Genomic DNA, 21,836 nt, shown 5'->3' with positions numbered 1-21,836 from the left:
CTTGGAAATATATTGTCCTTCCTTTATTAACACTGGGTCGAAGTCCTGGAATCCATGCCTAACAGTTGTCTGGGTGTTTCTACGGCTGGGTGGACTGCAGCCGTTCAAAGAGATAACTTACCACCACCCTCGCAAGAACAATTAGGGATGGGCAATAAATTCTGATCCTGCCAGCAATCCCCACGTCCCCATGAACAAATGGAAAATACATGCTTGGCATTCCTGAATAGTGAAAGCATCTGGCTTCAATGTTTGTAGCTCTTTCAGTGCTTTGTTGTGTTGAATTTGATGTGACCCGATGGCTAATGAAAGTCAGGCAAAGTCTAATCTCATCATGGGTGTGCACGTCGAAACTTTGTCATGGAAACTTGGCTCCACTCCATAGGTTTTTACTTATTGACTTCCTCATACTCGTCATTGCCTTTGCTTTTTTGAAAAAGCAATGTACGTGACTACCTGTTATAGACAATGAATATTTTAGATGCAGTGTTACAGATTTTTCTTACAGGCAGTATATATGGGTTTTCAATGATAGTCAGTGTATAAGTCTAACACTCGCAAACATTTAGATATAAATGTTAAGTTCTTTCTTTCTACACCAATATTTATTAAAAGTAATAGTCTTCCTTGTCACAAGTAGGCTTACATTAACACTGCAATGAAGTTACTGTGAAAAACCCTGAGTCGCCACATTCCGGCGCCTGTCCGGGTACACAGAGGGAGAATTCAGAATGCCCAAATTACCTAACAGTAATTGTTTCGGGACTTGTGGGAGGAAACCGGAGCACCCGGAGGAAACCCACGCAGACACAGGGAGAACGTGCAGACTCCGCACAGACAGTGACCCAAGCCGGGATTCGAAGCTGGGGCACTGGCGCTGTGAAGCTTCAGTGCTAACCACTGTGCTACTGTGCCACCCTTCATCCAGTGCATATGGTTGTCTTTCAAATTTAGAGCATGTATATGAGTGTCTGCATTATGTACTGTGTATATGGTTGACCATGGATATGTGACATACCAGAAACAATAATGTGTTTGTGTTTTTTACTCATCACTTAAGAATGCGATAATTGCACTTTATTATAAAGTAATAAATAACATTTTATTCAACAAACATTATACACCATCGAGTTATTAGAGAATTTGCAGACTGTGCTCTCAGCTCTTATCAAATATATATAACACATATATGTACTTATATATATTACAGTTTAAATAAAAAGGAAAAACTTCATATGCTGGAAATAAAAAAAACAGAAAAGGTTAAAAGGCCAGAACAAATTTGTCACACCTGCAAAAAGCAGTACAGGCTGGTAATTTGGGTACTAGCCTCCCTGTATAACACTTGAGTTTGGTTGAAGGTTCTTCACCCAAAATCTGTGATGTGGAGATGCCGATGTTGGACTGGGACGGGCACAGTAAGTAGTCTTACAACACCAGGTTAAAGTCCAACAGGTTTGTTTGGAAGCACTAGCTTTCGGAGCGCAGCTGATTCACCTGATGAAGGTGCTGCGCTCCGAAAGCTAGTGATTCCAAACAAACCAAAAATTTGAAAGCCCACTTCTTTACTTTTTACAGAAACCTTCATTAATCTCCGATTATGGAATTAAGTATTGAGCATCTCATCAGCTTCTCCCAGCCTGTCACAAAGCTGGGTAGATAGTGTTACATTGTTGTGTAAAATGAAAGCTTTTCATGTCCATTGCTGACTTTACAGCTCCTCCACCTCCTGCTGTTTAATAGTTTCTTTTGACACTTCTGCAGATCCCAGCCTGCAGAATCTCGGCATCACTTTTATTCAGTTTTAGTCTTTTTACATTTTTGCTGATTTTTTTTTTCCATTTCTTCTTTTCAAAGTAATTCTGCAAATTGCAGCCTGCATTTCTGGTTTCACATTTTCTCTTGATCAATAACCTCTGACAGGAAACTTAATGACAATATTCCATTGATCAATCTTGGAGACAGTCGTATTACACTCTGTGGAACAATCTTCCAGCCTCTCAGTCACATATTTTACAAGTGTTCAGGAAAGGCTGATAACAATTGTAGTTGGGAAAGATGTCTGAGGCAACCACTGCTCACCTCTTAAACAATGAAAGGAAGCCTTTCCCTTCGAGAATTGGACTCCTGGTCCTGCGAAGAAAGGAATGGCGAAGGTTGGAATCCGTAAACCCGTGATTTTGGGAGGATGCATTCCAAGCCTGTTCAGTCTGCTGCTGGGTTTTGAGTTGCTGGTTTATCACAAATTGCATGTCATCCTTTCAATAATAGAACAGAAATGGCAACAGTAAATCCTTTTGCCCATTAAGAAGCCAACAATCAAGCTATGTGTATCTATCAGTTCATAAGGTCTCTGAACCCATTTTTTATCAGTCCATCTCCATATTTATCAATCAAATCATCTATCAGTCTATCTAGCCAATATGTCAACACCAGCCCATAAATTATTTTAAAAGGGAATTCCTTGAAAAAGACAAATATCAGTGGAAAAGGAGTGAGATTAGAGTTGGTGTCTCGAGGAGAAAAACACCCAACCAGACTTGATAGATTTTGGTAATTGATGAGTTGGTGAGAATATTTTGGTCTCAATGGTTCCTCACATTACATTACTGAGGCGCCTGCGGCGATTCTTCAAGTGTAACTGGCGAGTTCCCGACGGCATGGGTCTCTCATGGTCCCACCCGTTGGGAACTCGGCGTGGCGATTGCGGACTCAGTCGGCGGCCTCCCTGGTGGGGGGGTGGGTGGTTGGATCCTTCACGGGTGGGCTCACAGACGGCCAGGCTATCAATCGGGGCCACCAATCCGCGGGCACGCGCGATGCCGGGGGCCTATCTTTTTGGTGCCCCTCCGCGGTATGGGTACGCCATGTCGCGCGTGGCGGTCAAAGCAGGCCGCCGCCGCCCGTGACATGCGCGGACCCCTAAGCGAACGTGCAGGGCCGCGTATCGACAGCCGGAGCTGCGAGGGCTACTCTGGGGCCCTGCTAGCTCCCTCCAAGTAGAAGAATCACTCTGGACTTTCTTCAGGAAAGTCTAAGTGATTCACCCGCGTTTTCACACGGGAGTGGGCACATAGCCCCATTATTGGAGAATCCCACGCTATACCTATGTTGACAGTAATAATTGTCAGTGCTGCACCGATCATCAATATGTCTGGAACAAGAATGACAACGAGCAGGACTCTCTGAAAATGGGGCTATGTCCCCACGACAGCAGGAAAACCGCCGCCAAGCACTCCGACGTCAACAGCCCACAAAAGTGAGGAATTCTCCACTTGCCCGGGGGCTGGGTAAATGCCGGAGTGGTTGGTGCCGCTCCAGCATGCGCGGACCGGCTGCTGTATTTCCACGCATGCGCGGGGTTCCCTTCTCCGCGCTGGTCCCCGGGCAATATGGCAGAGCCCTACAGGGGCCCGGCGCAGAAGAATGAAGGCCCCCCCACAGAACCAGCCTGCCCACCAATCGGTGGGCCCCCATCGCGGGCCAGGCCACCGTGGGAGACCCCCTCAGGGTCAGATCCCCTCGGCTCCCCCCCCCCCCCCCCCCCCCCTCCGACCGCCCTTGCACACTTACCTGCCAGGTCCCGCCATGTGTGAGGTGAGTAATTCATGCCGGTGGGGGCCAGGGCAAAAGCTGACGGCCACTCGGCCCATTGGGGCCCAGAAAATCACCGGGGGGGGGGGGGGGGGGCGCTGTCAACAGCCCCCGACTGGCGTGGCGGGAATCCTGACGACCCAGAAAAACGCTGCCGGAGAATAGGGAAGCCAGCGTCAGGGGAGGATTTGCGCCTTCCCCTGGGATTCTCCGACCCGACGAGGCGTCAGATAATCCCGGCCCAGAAGTATATTTCTACTACTGTAAATAAGGGCAGTGATTGTAGCCTAATGGTTTATGGAAGAGCGTCCTCTTTGTACCTTTTGTTTGTAGAAAATAATCAACAAATGGCAGACCAGGCCCCAAGTGGTATAGGCTACTTAGTAGAAATGTTACTGCTTATATAACACTAGTACAGAGTACAAGTGGTTCCACTTGCATCAAAAATATCACGGGTCATACAGAAGGAATGTTATATGTAATATGGGGACTAGAACCACAGATTATCTTCTGTTCCTCCATGATCTGAGTAGCTCAAATTAATGGTAAACCACTGATGTATACTCTGTTTATACAATACATAGGTGCGTACATCAGGAAAGCCCCAGCACTTACAGATCAGTCAGTTTAACATTACTAATGGGCAAGCTTCTAAAAACTATTATTCAGGATAGAATTAGTAGTCACACGGAAAAAAGCAGATTAATTAGCGAGAACCAGCATGAATTTCAAAAGGGAAATCATGTTCAACTAACTTGCTGCAGATTTTTGAGGAGGTAACAGGAAGGGCCGATGAAGATAATGCTGTTGATGTGGTGGATATGGATTTTCAGAAGACATTTGATAGTGACACACAAAAGATTTGTGATTTGTGAGATAAGTTATAGCTCATGGAATAAAAGGAGCAGGAGCAATATGGATTCAAAATTGGTTGAAAAATAGGAAGCAGAGAGTATAGGCCAATGGATATTTTTCAGCATGAGTTTTTGCCAGGGCGGTGTGGTGGCACAGTGGTTAGCACTGCTGCCTCAAAGTGCCAGGGTCCCGGGTTTAATTGCCGACCTTCGGTTCGGTTTGTGTGGAATTTGCACTCCTGCCGTATGTGCGTGGGTTTCCTCCAGGTGCTCTGGTTTCCTCCCAGAGTCCAAAGATGTGCGGGTTAATTGGATTGGCAATGCTAAATTTCTCCTTAGTGTCCAAAGTTTAGATGGGGTAATGGAGATAGGTGGGGGCGTGGACCTTGGTAAGGTGCTCTTTCGGAGGATTGGTGCAGACTCAATGGGCTGACTGGCCTCCTTCTGCACTGGAGGGATCCTATGATCCTATCCTATGATTTGTAGCAGTGTTCCAAAATTGGGACCTTTGATTTTCCTGATATTAATGACCTAGATCTTGGTGCGCACAAAACCTGGAAGTATTGTAAACTGTGAAGTGGAAAGTGCAGAACTTCAAAAGGACATAGGCAAGTTGGTGGAGTGGGCAGATAGGTGGCAGATGCAGTTCATAGTGGAGAAATGTGAAGTGAAGCATTTTGAACATAGAACATACAGTGCAGAAAGAGGCCATTCGGCCCATCGAGTCTGCGCCGATCCACTTAAGCCCTCACCCACCCTATCCCGGTAACGCACTAACCCCTCCTAACCTTTTTTTGGTCACTAAGGGCAATTTATCATGGCCAATCCATCTAATCTGCACATCTTTGGACTGTGGGAGGGAACCGGAGCACCCGGAGGAAACCCATGCAGACACGGGGAGAATGTGCAGACTCCGCACAGACAGTGACCCAGTGGGGATCAAATCTGGGACCCTGGCGCTGTGAAGCCATAGTGCTAATCATGTGTGCTACCATGCTGCCCAAGGAAGAATATGGGCAGACAATACAAAATAAGGGGTTAAATTCATAAAGCGATGCAGGAGCAGAGGGCCCTGGGTGTATATGTGCATAGATCATTGAAGGTGACAGGACAGATGGAAAGAGCAGTTTATAAAGGATATGGTATTCTGGGTTTTATTAATAGGGGCAAAGAGTACAAGACCAAGGAGGTTATATTGTACTTATGCAAGACACTAGTTAGACCTCAGCTGGAGTATTGTGCACAGTTCTGGACACTACACTGTCAGAAGGATATGAATGCATTAAAGAGAGTGCAGAAGGGGTTTACAGGAATGGTTCCAGGGATGAGAAACTTCAGTCGTGAGGATAGACAGGAGAGATTGGGACTGTTCCCCTTGGAGAGAAGAAGGCTAAGAGGAGATTGATAGAGAAATCCAAAATCCAGAGGGGAGTGGACAGAGTAGATAGGGAGAAACTGTTCCCATTTTTCAAGTGGTCAACAATGAGAGGGGGCAGATTTAAATTGATTTGCAAAAGAAGCAAATATGATGTGAGAAAAAACATTTTCACACGAGTGGTTCATGGTTGGAATGCAGTGCCTGGAAGTATGGTGGAGGCGCGTTCAATGAAGGCATTTAAGAAGGCATTAGATGATAACATGAATAGAAACAATGCAAAAAGGCAGGCGAATGGCACAAAGCCATGGTGTTTGCTTGGAGAGCTGGTGCAGACACTATGGGCCTATTGGTGTCCTTCCATGCTGTAACAATTCTGTGATTCTGTGACATGTTGCAGATAATGGCCTGTTTATCAATATTTAATCTTACTTTCTTCGGTTTACCATCCTAAATTCAGGGTGATTTGAGTGCTATCTATTGGCTGTTCACACCGGCGCACAGGTTTCCCGGCAACGAGGGGTACTGTCACTGGGAAATCCAGTTGACGATGGCAATGTTGGTAAATCCCACTGGTGTGCTACCTCTGCTGCCGGAAAACATGCGGCTGGATGGTCGGTAAATCCTGCCAACGGTCATGTTTTGTTCTTTCCTTCAAGGACTGATTGTCAGTTGGAGGCTAAACATTGGAGGGCGAAATCACTGTGCAGTTGTGAGGGGAAATAAAGATACCAGCATCTTATTGGCATTTCCCAAGCATTATATCCTGTTTGGGTTTCCACTGCTGAATCCTACTTTTCCTCTCCTCTCAATTGTCTCACTATCATTGTACTAAACAGTGCTTTCTTTCTGCTTTCTGCTACTGTCTTGCACTGTGTTGCTCTGTTCAACTTGACCTTTCCCTTGTAATCCTGCCTGGTCTCCTCATCTAACACCTTACATTCCTAATCGCTGTCCTTTCCACCCACCAACCACGTTGCTGTCCATACCTTTCCCCTGCTCGCTCCAATTCAACGCAGTGGAATGTAGGGCTGGATTCTCCGGTTCCCCAGCCGCATGTTTCTCGGCAGCATGTCGTTCGCTGGCGGTGCGATCCACTACTCCCGCCGCTGGTTAATGGGATTTCCCATTGAAGCCACTCCACGCCGCCGGTAAACCCATGGGCGGGGGGTGTGCTGCCGGTGGGAACAGGGAATCCCAACGGCATTATCTCATTCTTTGCCCCGTTTCTTGTTGGGACATTCTGTACCCGTGTGTTCAGTATATCATGGGACTATTATACAAGTTATGTAATGTGAACAACCATTGAGCACATTTTGGTATTTGATGAGTTGGAGAGAATTTTTCTATTAGGTCTGAGTCAGTGTTTTTCTCCACTAGGCACCAACAATAATATCACTCTCCTGCTCATTTCCTATATTTATTAATATTTCTCTTTTTCAAGGAACTCCTTTTTAAAAGAATTTACGAGCGAGCATTCTTCAAAAGTTTGTCGCCAGGAAGTCCACATTCTAACCATCCTCTGTGGGGAAAATAAACTGTTTTCCAAACTCTGCTTTGAATTCCTTTATTTTTTATTTTTTTAAATTTAGGTTACCCAATTATTTTTTCCAATTAAGGGGCAATTTAGTGTGGCCAATCCACCTACTCTGCACATTTTTAGGTTGTGGGGTGAAACCCACGCAGACACGGAGAGAATGTTGAATTCCTTTATGATTATGATTCCAATTCTCTTCCCACACCTGGTGCTGCTCCAAGGCAGACTTCCGTCTATTTCCATAGCTAGTAATTCCCGGAACAGGTCATTAGTTTGTTGCCAGGGGAAGCTTAAAGCTTGAGGGGCTTCATTGCACATCAAGTGTGGCTGACCAGGAGTCTGTACCATTCTTACCGCCAGCCATTGGTGTGTTTGGATCTTTAGGTTGACATCAACCTGTTTGGCTGCCTTATGAATGCACCCTCTTTGGCCATCAAGCCCTGGGTTGGGACTCAACGCTGGAGTTTCTGGCTCAGAGGCAAGTGCGCCAGCCACTGCATCAAAATACTTCCCTATCCTTACATCTACCCTCTCTTTATTACTCTAACAGCTAGTGGAAACTTTAAATCACTAGTTACTTTATCACAACCTTGAAGAACTCAATTAGGTATTAGCTGAAGACATGCCTGCCAAGCTTCCAGCTCCTGTGATAGGTACACTTTCTGTTGAATGGTCTCCAGAAGCTGGGAATTCAGTGACTTCATATCCATTTGACACTTGAGCAGCTCCACTTCTACAGCATTCTTCCTGTGAAAGCAAGAGCCGTTACTTATTGATTCTTCTGGGTTGAATGTTACAAGTTCAAGTTTCTCATTCATTCTGGTGTTCACTTAAATAGGCCTCTGCTCCTTTACCTTTCCTATGACAGTTGTGGTTCAGGTAGTGCCGCTCTTACCTCTTGATTGATATGGTTCCGTGTTCAAATCCCACTAGACTTGAACACAAAAATCAAGTCTGCCATTCCACTGTGGGACTGAAGGAGTGCTGCAATGTGGAGGTGCTATCTTTCAGGTGATATGTTAAACCGAGGTCTGCCCTCTCAGGAGGACATTAAGGATCATGCGGAGCTGTTTTGAAGCAGAGCAGGAAAGTTGTTCTGCCTGCCCTGGCCAATATTTATCCTTCAATCAAAATCATTAAAACCGATGATCTGATCATTATCACATTGCTGTTTGAGGGCTCGCTGTGTGCCTGTCATTTTCTGTGTTTCCTTTCTGACAACAATGACGATATTTCAAAACTAGAACATTGGCTGTAAAATGCTTTTGAGACATTTGGTCATTGTGAGAAACGCTGTCTGAATGTAAAAACTATTTCTTCTTTTATCTAATTCTTTTTTTTTAAATTTAGAGTACACATTTCTTTTTGTCCCAATTAAGGACAATTTAGCGTGGCCAATCCACCTACCCTGCACATCTTTCTTGGATTATGGGGGTGAGACCCACGCAGACACGGAGAGAATGTGCAAACTCCACATGGAGAGTGACCCGGGGCCGGAATCGAACCTGGGCCCTCGGTGCTGTGAGTGCTAACCACCGTACTGCCCTTTCTTTCGCCTAATTCTATTGGCCACATCTATATCAACATGACTTAAAAACAGCACAGCCTCGCAACTAAAACTCAATAAAAACCATCTTGGGATTCGACTTCGGGCAGGGGAGGAGAGCGGTCGCGGGCAACATTGCTCTGGTAATCGCGTCCCAATCCCCAAGGAAAAACGCGCAAACTGGCCGGAGTGCCCCCACTCCCCCTGCAAGGCAGGACTAAAGCGGGGGCCGAGCCAGTGGCGAGGACCGACTCCCCGGTGGCGACCACGAGGCAGGCGGCAGAACAAAGGAGGACTTCAGGCCCGACCAGAAGCCTCTCTCTCTTCCGACCCTCCTGACCCGGTGTGTGGGTGAGTGAGGGGAAAGGAACTTGCCCCCCCCATCCCTTTGTTTTAGAAAAAAGACGTTTTGCAAACATTTTGAAAAGAAAACTTTTAAGGAGAAAGAATTTTTTCTCTTTCTAATTTTTTGAAAAAGGGGTTTAAGAGAAAAAAAGTGTTCAACGAGAGAAGGGAGGGGGAAAGAAAAGGAGGAAAAAATGGCAGAAGGCAGCCAAAGCAGACGGAGAAACGGCACCAGCAGCAGAAGGGGCCGTGGGCGAGCCCGTTCAGGCGAGGTAACCGGCGCACGAAGCGGCGGAACGGAAGGTTCGCCGCAACATAAAAAACTGGACAGACAGGAGCATCTAGTCTTGGGCCAGGGGGGAACTGGAACTGGAAGGCAGCCTTTGCCGAGACGCTGAGGGAACATCAGCAGGAAAACAAGGCAGAGGCCAGAGCAGACATGGAGGCCGCAGTACAGGCAGCAATGGCCAAGGCCCTGGCAGAGGTGCAGCTCGCCCTGGGCGCCCAAGAGAAGAAACTGGAAGCCCAAGAGGTGACCATTAAGGAGCTGGAAAAAGCCACGACTGACAAGAGCGACCGGATCACGGCCCTGGAGAAGGAGGTGGCGAGACTGGGCACAACACAGGGGAGCCTGAAGGGCAGAGTGGACGATCAGAAAAACCGCTCGAGAAAACAAAATGTCAGGATAGTGGGCCTGCCAGAGGGGATCGGGGGTAGAAACCCCACAGCAAACGTGGCCGAGATGCTGGGCAACTTATTGGGGAGGAAAATTTTCCCCAACCCACCAGAAATGGGCAGAGCACATCGGTCGCTGCGCCCGAAGCCCAAGGCAGGGGATCAACCGAGGGCAGTAATAGCTAAACAGCACTGGTACCAAGACAGGGAAACAATCCTGCGCCAGGCCAGGCAAAACAAAACCTGCAAATGGGAAGGACACTTCATTAGAGTTTACGAGGACATTGGGGCAGACCTATCCAAGAGACAGGCCGAATTCAATGGAGCGAAAACAGCTCTTCACAAGAGCGACGTGCGTTTTGGTATGCTGTACCCAGCAAAACTCTGGGTCACATAACAAGAAAAAGAATACTTCTTCACAGCCCCCGCCGAAGCAAACAAGTTTGTCGAGGAACATGGGCTGGAAAGTCGACAACGAGGCTAGAAATAAGGGGCTCCTGGCAAGGGGCAACAGCACGCCAACAGGGGGTGGAGGGGTAAGGCAATGCCAGGCCTCCACACCTCCCGCCCCCCCCCCCTCCCCCACCCCCCGGCAAGCGCACCCTGAACCAAAAGCAAACTACTACCCGAGAGACCGCTTCAGGTGGGAGACCAGGCCCCAGCACGAGGGAACGAGAATAGCGGAGAAGGGAGAGCAAGCGAGAGCAGTGCAAGGTATGACGGGAGAAGAGCGGGCAGAAAACCACAGAGGTTGGGCGAGGGAGAAACGAGGCAGTAACCCGCATTAGCAGGAAAGCTAGCGCCGGAGGCATGCATCAAAGGAGGGCCGCAGCATGCCCCCAACAGGGGGGGGGGGGGGGGGGGGACCACTCAACAGAGGTGGGAGAGCAAACAGGGATAGGAAGATAGGAACAGGGGAAAGAGGAACAAAATGGGGGTATACGGGAAAGGGGGGAATAGGGGAGAAAGGGGTTTAACCGGGGCGGGGGGGGGGGGGGGGGGGGGCAGAAGGAAGGAGGGACAAACAAGGCTACAAAGAGAATAACAATAGGGCTACAAAGAGCAACAACCAAGGGCTCGGATCAAGGAATCGCTGCACGCATCCACCCAGTACAGTCTCTGGGCGAAGGGAGACTCCAGTGTCCAGTACCCACATGGCGGACGCACAGTGGGCAGCCATGTCAGGTGTCCCCGGGGCAAAGGGAAACCCTGGAGCGCAAGGACTGACCGCGTGGAGAGAGCAGTGACAGCGGCCATCCTGGACGGACCCCTAACAAAGAGAAACCCCGAAGGGCAGGGGCACGTCCACCAGGTAAGTATGGTTAATCCCACAGGAGCAAGGGGGCTGATGCCCCCCACCTGGAACATAAGGGGACTCAGCGGCCCAGTGAAAAGATCCAGAATCCTCACCCACCTAAGAAATATGAAAGCTGACATAGTCTTCCTCTGAGAGACACATCTGAGAGAGCAGGACCGACTGCGGGTAAGAAAGGGCTGGGTGGGACAAATCTACCATTCCTGCTGTGGGACGAGGGCCAGGGGGGTGGCAATACTGATCGGCAAGAGGACGAAGTTTAGGGCGACAAAGACGGTTACGGACTGGGGGGACGGTACATTATGGTCAGCGGGGCCCTGGATGGGGCACCGGTAGTACTAGTTAACGTGTACGCGCCCAACTGGGACGACACAAGCTTCATCAAAAAGATCATGGCAGAAATCCCCGACATAGCGACGCACCGACTAATCATGGGGGGGGGGGGAGGGGGACACGACTTCACCTGTGTACAGGATCCATCGACAGACAGATCAAGCTCCAAAACGGGAAAAACCTCAAGCATGGCAAGGGAATTCGGTCACTTTATGGAACAGATGGGAGCAGTGGACCGCTGGAGGTTCACCCACCCAGGGGAGAAGGAGTTCTCCTTCTTCTCCCCAGTACATAACGTATACACCAGAATTGACTTCTTTGTGGTGGGGAAAACGGTGCTTCCGGGGATAGACAAAGTGGAATACTCCGCAATTGTGATATCCGACCACGCTCCACACTACATGGACGTGAAGCTGGAGATGGGCAGGGCCCAACGCCCCACATGGAGATTGCACATTGCCCTACTAGCTGCCGCTGACGTCACTGCCGGCGCATGCGCGGACCGGCGAAAGCTTTTCGGCCAGCCCCGTTGCCGGGGGGCGCCGGTCTTCTGGTCGCAACCGCTCTGGCGCAGGGCTGGCCCCCAAAGGTGGGGAGAATTCCCCACCTTTGGGGAGGCGCGACCCCTGAGTGCTTGGCGCCACTCCCCTACTCCGGGACCCTCCGTCACGCCGGGTAGGGCAGAATGCCGCCCCAGAATAGTGAAGTCCACAGGTAATAAAGCATGGGTGAGGGTTTACAGTAGCAGATGAGCTGAGATGGGAAGTGTTATGAAGGTGGAAACAGGTGGCATGAATATACAATCCCTACTGTGTAGAAGAAGGCCATTCGGCCCATCAAGTCTGCACCGGCCGACCAAAAGAGCACCCCACCTAGGCCCAATCCCCCACCCCATCCCCATAACCCCACCTAGGGGTAATTTAGCATGGACAATCCACCTAACCTGCACATCTTTGGACTTTGGGAGGAATCCGGAGCACCCGGAGGAAACCCATGCAGACACGGGGAGAATGTACAAACTTGACAAAGGCAGTGACCCAAGTCGGAATAGAACCCGGGTCCCTGGCGCTGTGAGGCAGCAGTGCTAACCACTGTGCCACCGTGCTGCCCCTAATGATTTGGTCTTGAGCACGGAATATCTGCTGACACTGTAAGTGCAGTACTGAGGGAGTGCTGTACTGTTGGGATGCTGCTTTTTGGTAAGCATGTTAATCTGAGGCACTATCTTTCCTCTTATGGAACTGTTTGAACATCCCATCCCCATAACCCCACCTAGGGCCAATTTATCATGGCCAATCCAGCTAAACTGCCATCTTTGGACTGTGGGATGAAACCGGAGCACTCGGAGGAAACCCACGCAGACATGGGGGAACGTGCAGACTCCACACAGACAATCACCCGAGGTCGGAATCGAACCCGGGTCCCTGGCGCTGTGAGGCAGCAGTGCTAACCACTGTATCATCGTGCCGCCCCAATCATAAGTGCAATTCAGAGTCAAATACAACACCAAGGTAACTCAGAAACACCTCCGATAATAACAAGGGGAAAAAAATCATATAACAGTGAGAGAATCTGTCTGGAAACTGAAAGAAATTAAGCTCTGACACTCACTTCATTAACGCTGTGTCCCGTTCACGAATTGCTTGTTGGAGGTTCCAATCACCAGAATCATTCGCCAGGCTGCTCCACAAGCCATCATTTTCCTTCCTGTGATTCGCGAGATCAATGCTCTGCAAATGCAACTGGAGAATTCAATCACATTACATTGTCGAATGAAAACACAACCTGGACTCTGCATGCATCAAAAATTATCTCACTACATCCATCCCAAACTAGATCATCATGTCAGCCTTTACCGGAAATGTACACTGCACCAAATGTACTCTACTACCTCAGTCAATCAGAAATTGAAACTGCTATTCAGTTTTTTTTTGTTTTTTTTATAAATTTAGAGTAGCCAATTCATTTTTTTCCAATTAAGGGGCAATTTAGCGTGGCCAATCCAGCTAGCCTGCACATCTTTGGGTTGTGGGGACGAAACCCACGCAAACATGGGGAGAATGTGCAAACTCCACACAGACAGTGACCCAGAGCCGGGATCGAACCTGGGACCTCAGCGCCGTGAGGCTGCAGGGCTAACCCACTGCGCCACTGGGCTGCCCTGCTATTCAGTTTTAAATGGGAGTGACTACCTGGTTAGAATCACAGAATCTCTACAGTGCAGAAGAAGGCCATGCAGCCCATCGAGCCTGCACCGACCCGCCAAAAGAGCACCCTATTTAAGCCCACTCCCCCACCCTATCCCCGTAACCCCACCTAACCTGCGCATCTTTGGACTGTGGGTGGAAGCCGGAGGAAAGTCATGCAGGCACGGGGAGAACATACAAACTCCACACAGTCACCCCAGGTCGGAATTGAACCCGTATCCCTGGTGCTGTGAGGCACTGTGCCACCGTGCCGTTAGAGGGACATTTCAGTAAGGACTTTTCATGGCCTCAATTTGAGACAAATATTACCGTTAAGAGTCCTGTGTTAAATGGCTTTACTCTTAATCTATTTCCATGCCCAAAACACAAAATGAAAGAATTAAGTCAGCAATATCATTGCTAGGTTGGTAACTGAAATGGAAAACTGTCACACTGGTGCAAAAGAGGGTTCATTTCTGACATTAATGCACGGTGAGCAATGCAATTGAAGCTTTAATCTATGTGTAGTTTAGTATTTTGGGCAGAAATATAGATCCATTCTTTTACAACAGTTACAATTTCACTAGAAACTGCACAAAAGCTGGAACTATTCCGAACAGTGTCTTAACTGTAGATTCTAGCTCTTCAGCAGAATAGTAAGTGAGAATAGGAACCCTGTATAGTTTTGTTCTTCCCATTCCCAGAGTCCATTTCACATCTATACTGTCTGGACATTGACTCTTGAACTTTGCCAATCACCATACTATAGCCAAGTGGTTTATTTATTGATCGGGTGGCTAGGGAACCTGTCTGTGTTGTGTGGCCACTTCACGGGCAGTGTGAAGCATTACCTGTCTCTGAAGCTCCTCAATGATCTGCTGCTTCTCTTTGCTCATTGCCTGTTCCGGCTGGAATTGTGACTCTTCCCTCTTCAGCTCCTTCTGAAATTCCTTCTGATCACCTTCCAAGAGAACCTTATGTACCTTATGAAAATGCCAGTTAAACAACCATCAAAAAAGGCATTTAGCAGATATATCCCAACATGTGTCACAGGGATATCAGTGAGCGTGTTCCAAGACATCAGTCTTATTTAGTAGGATTACATTTTTATGGGAGTGTTCAGTTTAGGAACTCCAACATTAACTGTTGCGCCCTCAGCTATAAAGAGGGTGGGGCTGGTGAGACAATCTATGCTTCCACTTGCCAATCCTGTTGGCAGATTCATTTCTGCTACTCAGCTGACTGATCAGCTCTTTTTTTTGGCTCACAGTTTCCCACACACCTAGCCTTCACCACAAGAATGCTGCTGGCTGCATTTTAATTTTAATGCTGCATGGACCTCAAGCTCTGCGAAATAGGCTCCGGGCAGCTGATGCATACATCTTTGGTGTCATTATTACCAGCAGATGATGTCTGGTAATCTGCCCATATCCTGCTACTGGCTTGGATCCTTCTTCCCTGTGCGTTAGCAAGACGCGAGGCCTGCACTGGAGGGGGTGCCTGGGATGAAGCATTTAGGTTACGAAGAGAGGTTGGATAGGCTTGGGTTGTTTTCGCTAGAGCAGAGAAGACTGAGGGGCGACCTGCTCGAGGTGTACAAGATTAAGAGGGGCTTATGGACAGGGTGGATAGGGAGCAGCTGTTCCCCTTAGTTGCACAGGCGGCACGGTAGCACAGTGGCTAGCACCGTTGCTTCACAGCGCCAGGCTCCCAGGTTCGACTCCCGGCTTGGGTCACTGTCTGTGCGGAGTCTGCACTCTCTCCCCGTGTCTGCATGGGTTTCCTCCGGGTGCTCCAGTTTCCTCAAGATATGCTGTTAGGTACTTTCGACATTCTGAATTCTCCCTCCGTGTACCCGGACAGGTGCTGGAATGTCTCGACTTGGGGATTTTCACAGGAACTTCAATGCAGTGCTAACGTAACCCTACTTGTGACAATAAAGATGACTATAATTAATTAATTAATTAATTAATTAAGGTTCAGTCTGGAGGGGACACAAGTTCAAGGTGAGGGGTGGGAGGTGTAGGTGGGGGGATGTGAGGACAAACTCTTTTACCCAGAGGGTGGTAATGGTCTAGAATGCACTGTCTGGGAGGTTGGTAGAGGCAGGTTGCCTCACATCATTTAAAAAGTGCCTGGGTGAGCTCTTGGTACGTCATGACATTCAAGGCTATGGGCCAAGTGCTGGTAAATGGGATTAGGTAGGTAGGTCAGGTGATTCTCATGTGTCGGTACAGACTCGATGGGCCGAAGTCATCGTGCTGCCCAGGCTGAGGTAGCATTTTGGAACAATTAGAAAGCTCAGCCATTGTTGGTTAGGCACAAACAAGAAAGAGCCTTCCCTCGGAGGGGATGAGAGGACAGGCAGTGTTCTGTCTTGGGTAGGGATAATGTGAGGGGTGGGGAGGGGTGTGGGGCTTCCTGGGGATCATGTGACAATGAAAACAAGTCCGAAGCCTGCTGCAGCACCTTTTCCCTTCTCCTATGGGACACCATGGCAACCAGTATTTAGCTCTCCCACTGATAGAGGCAAGCTAACACCTCACTTCCTTTTCTGACAGATCACAGCAAACACAGAATGCTTGAGAAACTTATGAGCTGCCGGCTGAACTATTGGACTTTTCATTTTCAAATGAACAAGCCTACCTAACAGGTGCAAGAATAGAAAGGTGGAGGAGAAGGACGTTTGTTGAAACAGTTTCCATTGCAATTATCCACTATCAGCATGAGGAATTCCCAGATCACATATGGAGCTTCAAGATGCTGAAGTAAAGTTCTTCTTCCAGTCCTCAGCAATATGTCTCGACTCCTCAGCAGACTGGCCTTATGGTGTCAGCTATGACTCAATGGCAAGCACTCTTTCCTCTGAGTCAGAAGCTTAGTGATTGAGCCCAAAATTGGCTGACACTCGAGTGCAGCATTTAGTGAGTGCTACACTACATGAAGTGCTGTCTTTCAGATGTAATGTTGCCTGGTTGTAATGCCATCCAGGACAAAGCAGTCTGCTTGATTGTCACCCCATCCACCACCTTCAACATTCAGTCCCTCCACCACTGGCACACAGTAGCAGCCTTGTGTACTATCTACAAGATGCAATGCAGCAACTCACCAAATCTCCTTCGACAGTACATACCAAACCTCCGACCTCTACCACCTAGAATACAAGGGCAGCAGATACTCTTTTTTTATTTTTATAAATTTAGACAACCCAATTATTTTTTTCCAATTAAGGGGCAATTTAACGTGCCCGATCTACCTAACCTGCACAGCTTTTGGGTTGTGGGAGTGCAACCCACGCAGACATGGGGAGAATGTGCAAACTCCACACAGACAGCAACCCAGGGCCGGGATCGAACCCAGGTCCTCAGCACCGTAGGCAGCAATGCTAACCACTGCGCCACCATGCCGCCTGGGCAACAGATACCTGGCACACCCACCAACTGGAAATTCCGCTCCAAGTCACTCACCATCCTAACTTAGAAATACATCACCGTTCCATCATTGTCTCTGGGTCAAAACCCTGGAACTCCCTCCCCAACAGCATTATGGGCATATCTACATCACATGGACTGCAGATGTTCAAGAGGCAGCTCACCACCACCTTCTAAAGGGCATTAGGGATGGGCAATAAATAAGATCATAATGCTCACCTAGCCAGCAATGAATGAATATATATTTTAAAAAACGAATGGGGAACTTGCAGTAAATTGTCTGCTGCATTGCAATATCCACTACACTTCAAAACAACTTAATTGTGAAGTGCTTTGGGGTGTACGAGGTGTTGTAAGCGGCTATATAAATGTATGTCTTCTGCTATGGTGAAGTGATTTTCCTCTCCAAGTCAGGGGATTGATGAAATTCTCTGACATCCAGCCAGAAACATTTATTCTCTCAGCCCAGGTTCAATTTGAAATCAGGTCCCATAAGTGATCACTCACTAAGAACCCTGTGCAACACTCCCATTGGTCCATTCCGTTGCCCCACTGAAATGAATGCTCCATAGGTTGAAAAACGTTCATACCTGTGTCATTGGGCCATGTACCAGACTGTGTACTAGATTCTTCAGGTGCGAAAGGGCTTCTTGCACACTGTACATCTGATGCTCCATCAAACTGTCAGACTGCTTCCCACCTGTCAAGCTGAGTAACTGCTGATGGATGTTCACAATTTCATTTTTTACCTACGACCAGTTACAGAAAATTATGTCAAATTGGTTGCTTAGAAACCGCAAGTTCATCAAATCCCCTATCTGGGGAAGGGATGACATCAGCTCCAAACTGCTACAAAATATAAAGCACTGTAATACGTAAATATGAAACGTCAATACATTGGCTCCAGAAGCTAACTATACCTGATCTTTCTCAGCCTCCCAGGTCTCAGACTGGATCTTCAGACTGTGCTCAATTTCTGAGTGAAGGGAATCATTGTGATTTGTAAATTCCTGCATCATCAGCTGCTCGCTCAGCTCCTGTATTCGGCTCCGCAGCTCCCTGATCAGAGCCTGAACTTTGTTGACATTCTCCTGTGACAGGGTTAGCTACAGGTTGAAAAGAACAGTGAACACATCCAGCACATTCAGAAAGAAAATTACATTCTTCACGATATGTGGCATTATTGTAGAGATATCTACGTATTGCATAGGATTACAGAAGCTGAGACAGATTAGACAAGAGAAGGCAATCTACCCTATCATGACCACCACTTCTGAACAGCGATCAAAATGTTCTCTTTTCCCCCACCTTCCTCCAACCTGAACGCTCTCCGCCTGAAGCTGCTGACTATTTCTTGGGGATATTCTATGGATAGAATCCGAGTCAAATGGCCATTCCTGATGTTCAAGGCTAGTATCACCAGGCTGTTCAACTATAAATGGCATCTCATCAGGCCCAAAGCTTTTCTCAATCAACACTCGCATTCCAGTAGGCATGACTGGATAATTGTTAGGATCAGTCCGGAATACGTACTCTTTTTCCCAAGCCCAGGGGAACCAAGATAAATTGCAACAGAGATCAGCCAGCAGCACAGGCTAATGTTCAAACACACACAAACAAACACACTATGTGCTAGAACATTGAAAGTAACCTGCTGATTAAACAGCAACTCCACATAATCGCATAAGTAACTGAGAAGTCTACTGGCCTCACCTTTGAGCTCTACATATCGGATTGTTCTTAATCTCAGAAACACTATGAAGGGCTGCCTGGAATGTGAATGAAGGCACTCTGTACAGCTAACCATCCGAAATGCAAAAACTTCCTAAAGTCCACTTCCTCTCCAGAGAATTAGCTGGATCTAACTGACTGGCAACACTAGCAGAAAGCTGTGTGTGCACAAGTCATTTATGTGCATATAATTTAATTGTATGTTTGCATGCACAATATTATGGTTATGTGTGTATAAAATAATTTTAGGTGTGTATGTGCATAATATCATGTATGTGTGTAATTTAATATTATGCATATGTGCATTTATGTGGGCATAATTTATTTCTGTGTTTGCATAATATTGTGTGTGTGGTTGTGCATATTATGTGTGTGCATAATATTATGTATGTGTGTGCATAGTATTATATGTGTGTGTGTTTGTGCATAATATTGTGTGTGTGGTTGTGCATATGTGTGTGTGCATAATATTATGTATACTGTGTGCATAGTATTATATGTGTGTGTGTTTGTGCATAATATTGTGTGTGTGGTTGTGCATATGTGTGTGCGGTGGTATGTGTGCATAGTATTATGTGTGTGTGTTTGTGCATAATATTGTGTGCATAGTATTATGTGTGTTTGTGCATAATATTATGTGTGTGTTTGTGTATAATATTATGTATGTGTGTGCGTGTGGTGTGTGTGCATAGTATTATGTATGTTTGTGCATAATATTATGTGTGTGTGTATCATGAGGCTGTTTAGCTCACAGGGCTAATCGCTGGCTTTGAAAGCAGACCAAGGCAAGCCAGCAGCACGGTTCGATTCCCGTAACAGCCTCCCCGAACAGGTGCCGGAATGTGGCGACTAGGGGCTTTTCACAGTAACTTCATTTGAAGCCTACTCGTGACAATAAGCGATTTTCATTTTCATTTTCATGTGTGTGCGCGTGTGGTGTGTGTGCATAGTATTATGTGCGTGTGTGTTTGTGCACAATATTATGTGTGTGTGTGTTTGTGCACAATATTATGTGTGTGTGAGTTTGTGCATATGTGTATGTGAGTTTGTGCATGTGTGCATGTGGTGTGAGTGCATATTATTGTGTGTGTGTATAGTATTATGTGTGTGTGTGTTTGTGCATAATATTACATGTGTGTGTGCGTGTGGTGTGTGTGCATAGTATTATGTGTATGTATTTGTGCTTAATATTATGTGTGTGTGCGTGTGGTATGTATGTGTGTGCAAAGTATGATGTGTGTGTGTATTTGTACATAATATGTGTGTGCGTGTGGTGTGTGTGCATAGTATTATGTGTGTGTGCATAGTATGTTTGTGTTTGTGTATGTGTGTGCATGTGGTGTGTGTGCATAGTATTATATGTGTGTGTGCATAGTATTATGTGTGAGTGTGTTTGTGATTAATATTATGTGTGTGGGTGTGTGGTGTGTGCATAGTATTGTATGTGTGTGTACATAGTATTGTGTGTGTGTGTGCATAGTATGATGTGTGTGTGTGTTTGTGCATAATATTATGTGTGTGTGTGTGCATGTGGTGTGTATGCATAGTATTATGTGTGTATATAGTATTATGTGTGCATGTGTTTGTGCATAATATTATGTGTGTGTGCCTGCATAATATTATGTGTGTGTGCCTGCATAATATTATGTATGTGTGTGTACATATGTGGAGGTTGTGATTTGGGTGCCTCCATGTGGGAGGCTTGCACTTACTTCTGCAGGTATGAGTATTTTTGTGTGTACATTACAAGATAGGCACAGTTATCTTAATTACACTCAGACAGAAAGATCCAACGGTTTCCCAACACTGCACCCAGTTATTTCTTGTTACTTTTCCTGTTTTTTTTTGCACTGGCCACTCCATGTGAAGAACTTCAAAAACATGCCTCTCTTTCCTCCTTTAAGACACTTGTTGAAACCTTCCCCCTGGTTTGGTTTCACGCTTGGGTTTTGTAACACTCTTGTGAAACGCCTTGGGACATCCCATCACATTAAAGGTGCTGTATAAATATAAGTTGCTGTTGTTGATGGAACCTGTCCCTTAATCTATACACCTCTTCCCAAATACTTGCTTGCAGTTGTGTATACTTTGTATTTGTTCATTCACGGGATATGGGCATTACTGGCTGGCCGGCACTGTTATTGCCAATCCCTGGAGGTGGGAAGCCACTGTCTTGAACACAATTGGAAGGCGCACTAGGCTATTTCTAAGGGCAATTAAGACACACCAACATTTCTGTGGGTCTGAAGTCATATTATAGGCCAGATCTAAATGAATCAGATAGTGACCCTCCCGGTGTGTTTTGCAACAGCGGAGGTGGCCTGTTGTGACTGGTGGTAGGATCTTCTGGTCCTGCCATTGTCGACGGAGTTTCCCATTGTTCACACCCTCCGCTGCCTGGGATCCTGTGGTGGGGGGTCACCATCTGTGCTACCCTCTGATCCTTCCAGCGGGAACGGCCTGAAAGTCCCCTCCCAGAAGTCTATCTCATTGATCTCACCTTTTTTTTTAAATGTAGAGTACCCAATTCATTTTTTTCCAATTAAAGGGCAATTTATCGAGGCCAATCCACCTACCCAGCACATCTTTGGGTTGTGGGGCCGAAACCCATGCAAACACGGGGAGAATGTGCAAACTCCACACGGACAGTGACCCAGAGCTGGGATCGAACCTGGGACCTCGGCGCCGTGAGACAGCAGGACTAACCCACTGCGCCACCCGGCTGCCCCCTCATTGATCTCACCTGCTGCTGCTGCTCAGTGTTCTTTTGTTGGAGCTGTGAGAAGTTTTCTTGCATTGCGTCAATGCAGCTTTTCAGTGCCAAGTTCTCCTTCTGCACGTTGACTGCCTGCTGCTCCAGACTGTGTTTCTGCTCAGACAACAGAGCTATCTGTCAAGTTACAATGAAGAAATT

General features: G+C 47.2%; 1 protein-coding gene across 4 annotated transcripts in view; it reads right to left on the bottom strand.

Annotated features, from left to right (window-relative positions):
* Window positions 1-1,080: 1,080 nt before the first annotated feature.
* Window positions 1,081-21,836, bottom strand: part of LOC119974748 (BICD family-like cargo adapter 1) — a 56,609-nt gene continuing 35,853 nt past the window's right edge. Inside the window, exons 4-10 of one of the 4 annotated variants that reach the window (XM_038813940.1) lie at window positions 21,666-21,812; window positions 18,112-18,297; window positions 17,782-17,940; window positions 14,612-14,743; window positions 13,186-13,316; window positions 7,987-8,107; window positions 1,081-2,258 (exon numbers count right to left, since the gene is read on the bottom strand). In XM_038813940.1, coding sequence (XP_038669868.1) covers window positions 2,079-2,258; window positions 7,987-8,107; window positions 13,186-13,316; window positions 14,612-14,743; window positions 17,782-17,940; window positions 18,112-18,297; window positions 21,666-21,812 — 1,056 coding nt within the window. In that variant the 3' untranslated portion in view covers window positions 1,081-2,078. The remainder of the gene's footprint in view (window positions 2,259-7,986; window positions 8,108-13,185; window positions 13,317-14,611; window positions 14,744-17,781; window positions 17,941-18,111; window positions 18,298-21,665; window positions 21,813-21,836) is intronic. The other 3 variants (XM_038813941.1, XM_038813942.1, XM_038813943.1) reach the window with 3 other exon arrangements.

This window comes from Scyliorhinus canicula, chromosome 12, assembly GCF_902713615.1.
Source record: "Scyliorhinus canicula chromosome 12, sScyCan1.1, whole genome shotgun sequence".
Classification (NCBI taxonomy): domain Eukaryota; kingdom Metazoa; phylum Chordata; class Chondrichthyes; order Carcharhiniformes; family Scyliorhinidae; genus Scyliorhinus; species Scyliorhinus canicula.
The sequence above is the reverse complement of the archived record's forward strand: the minus strand, read 5'-3'. Positions and strand labels throughout refer to the sequence as shown.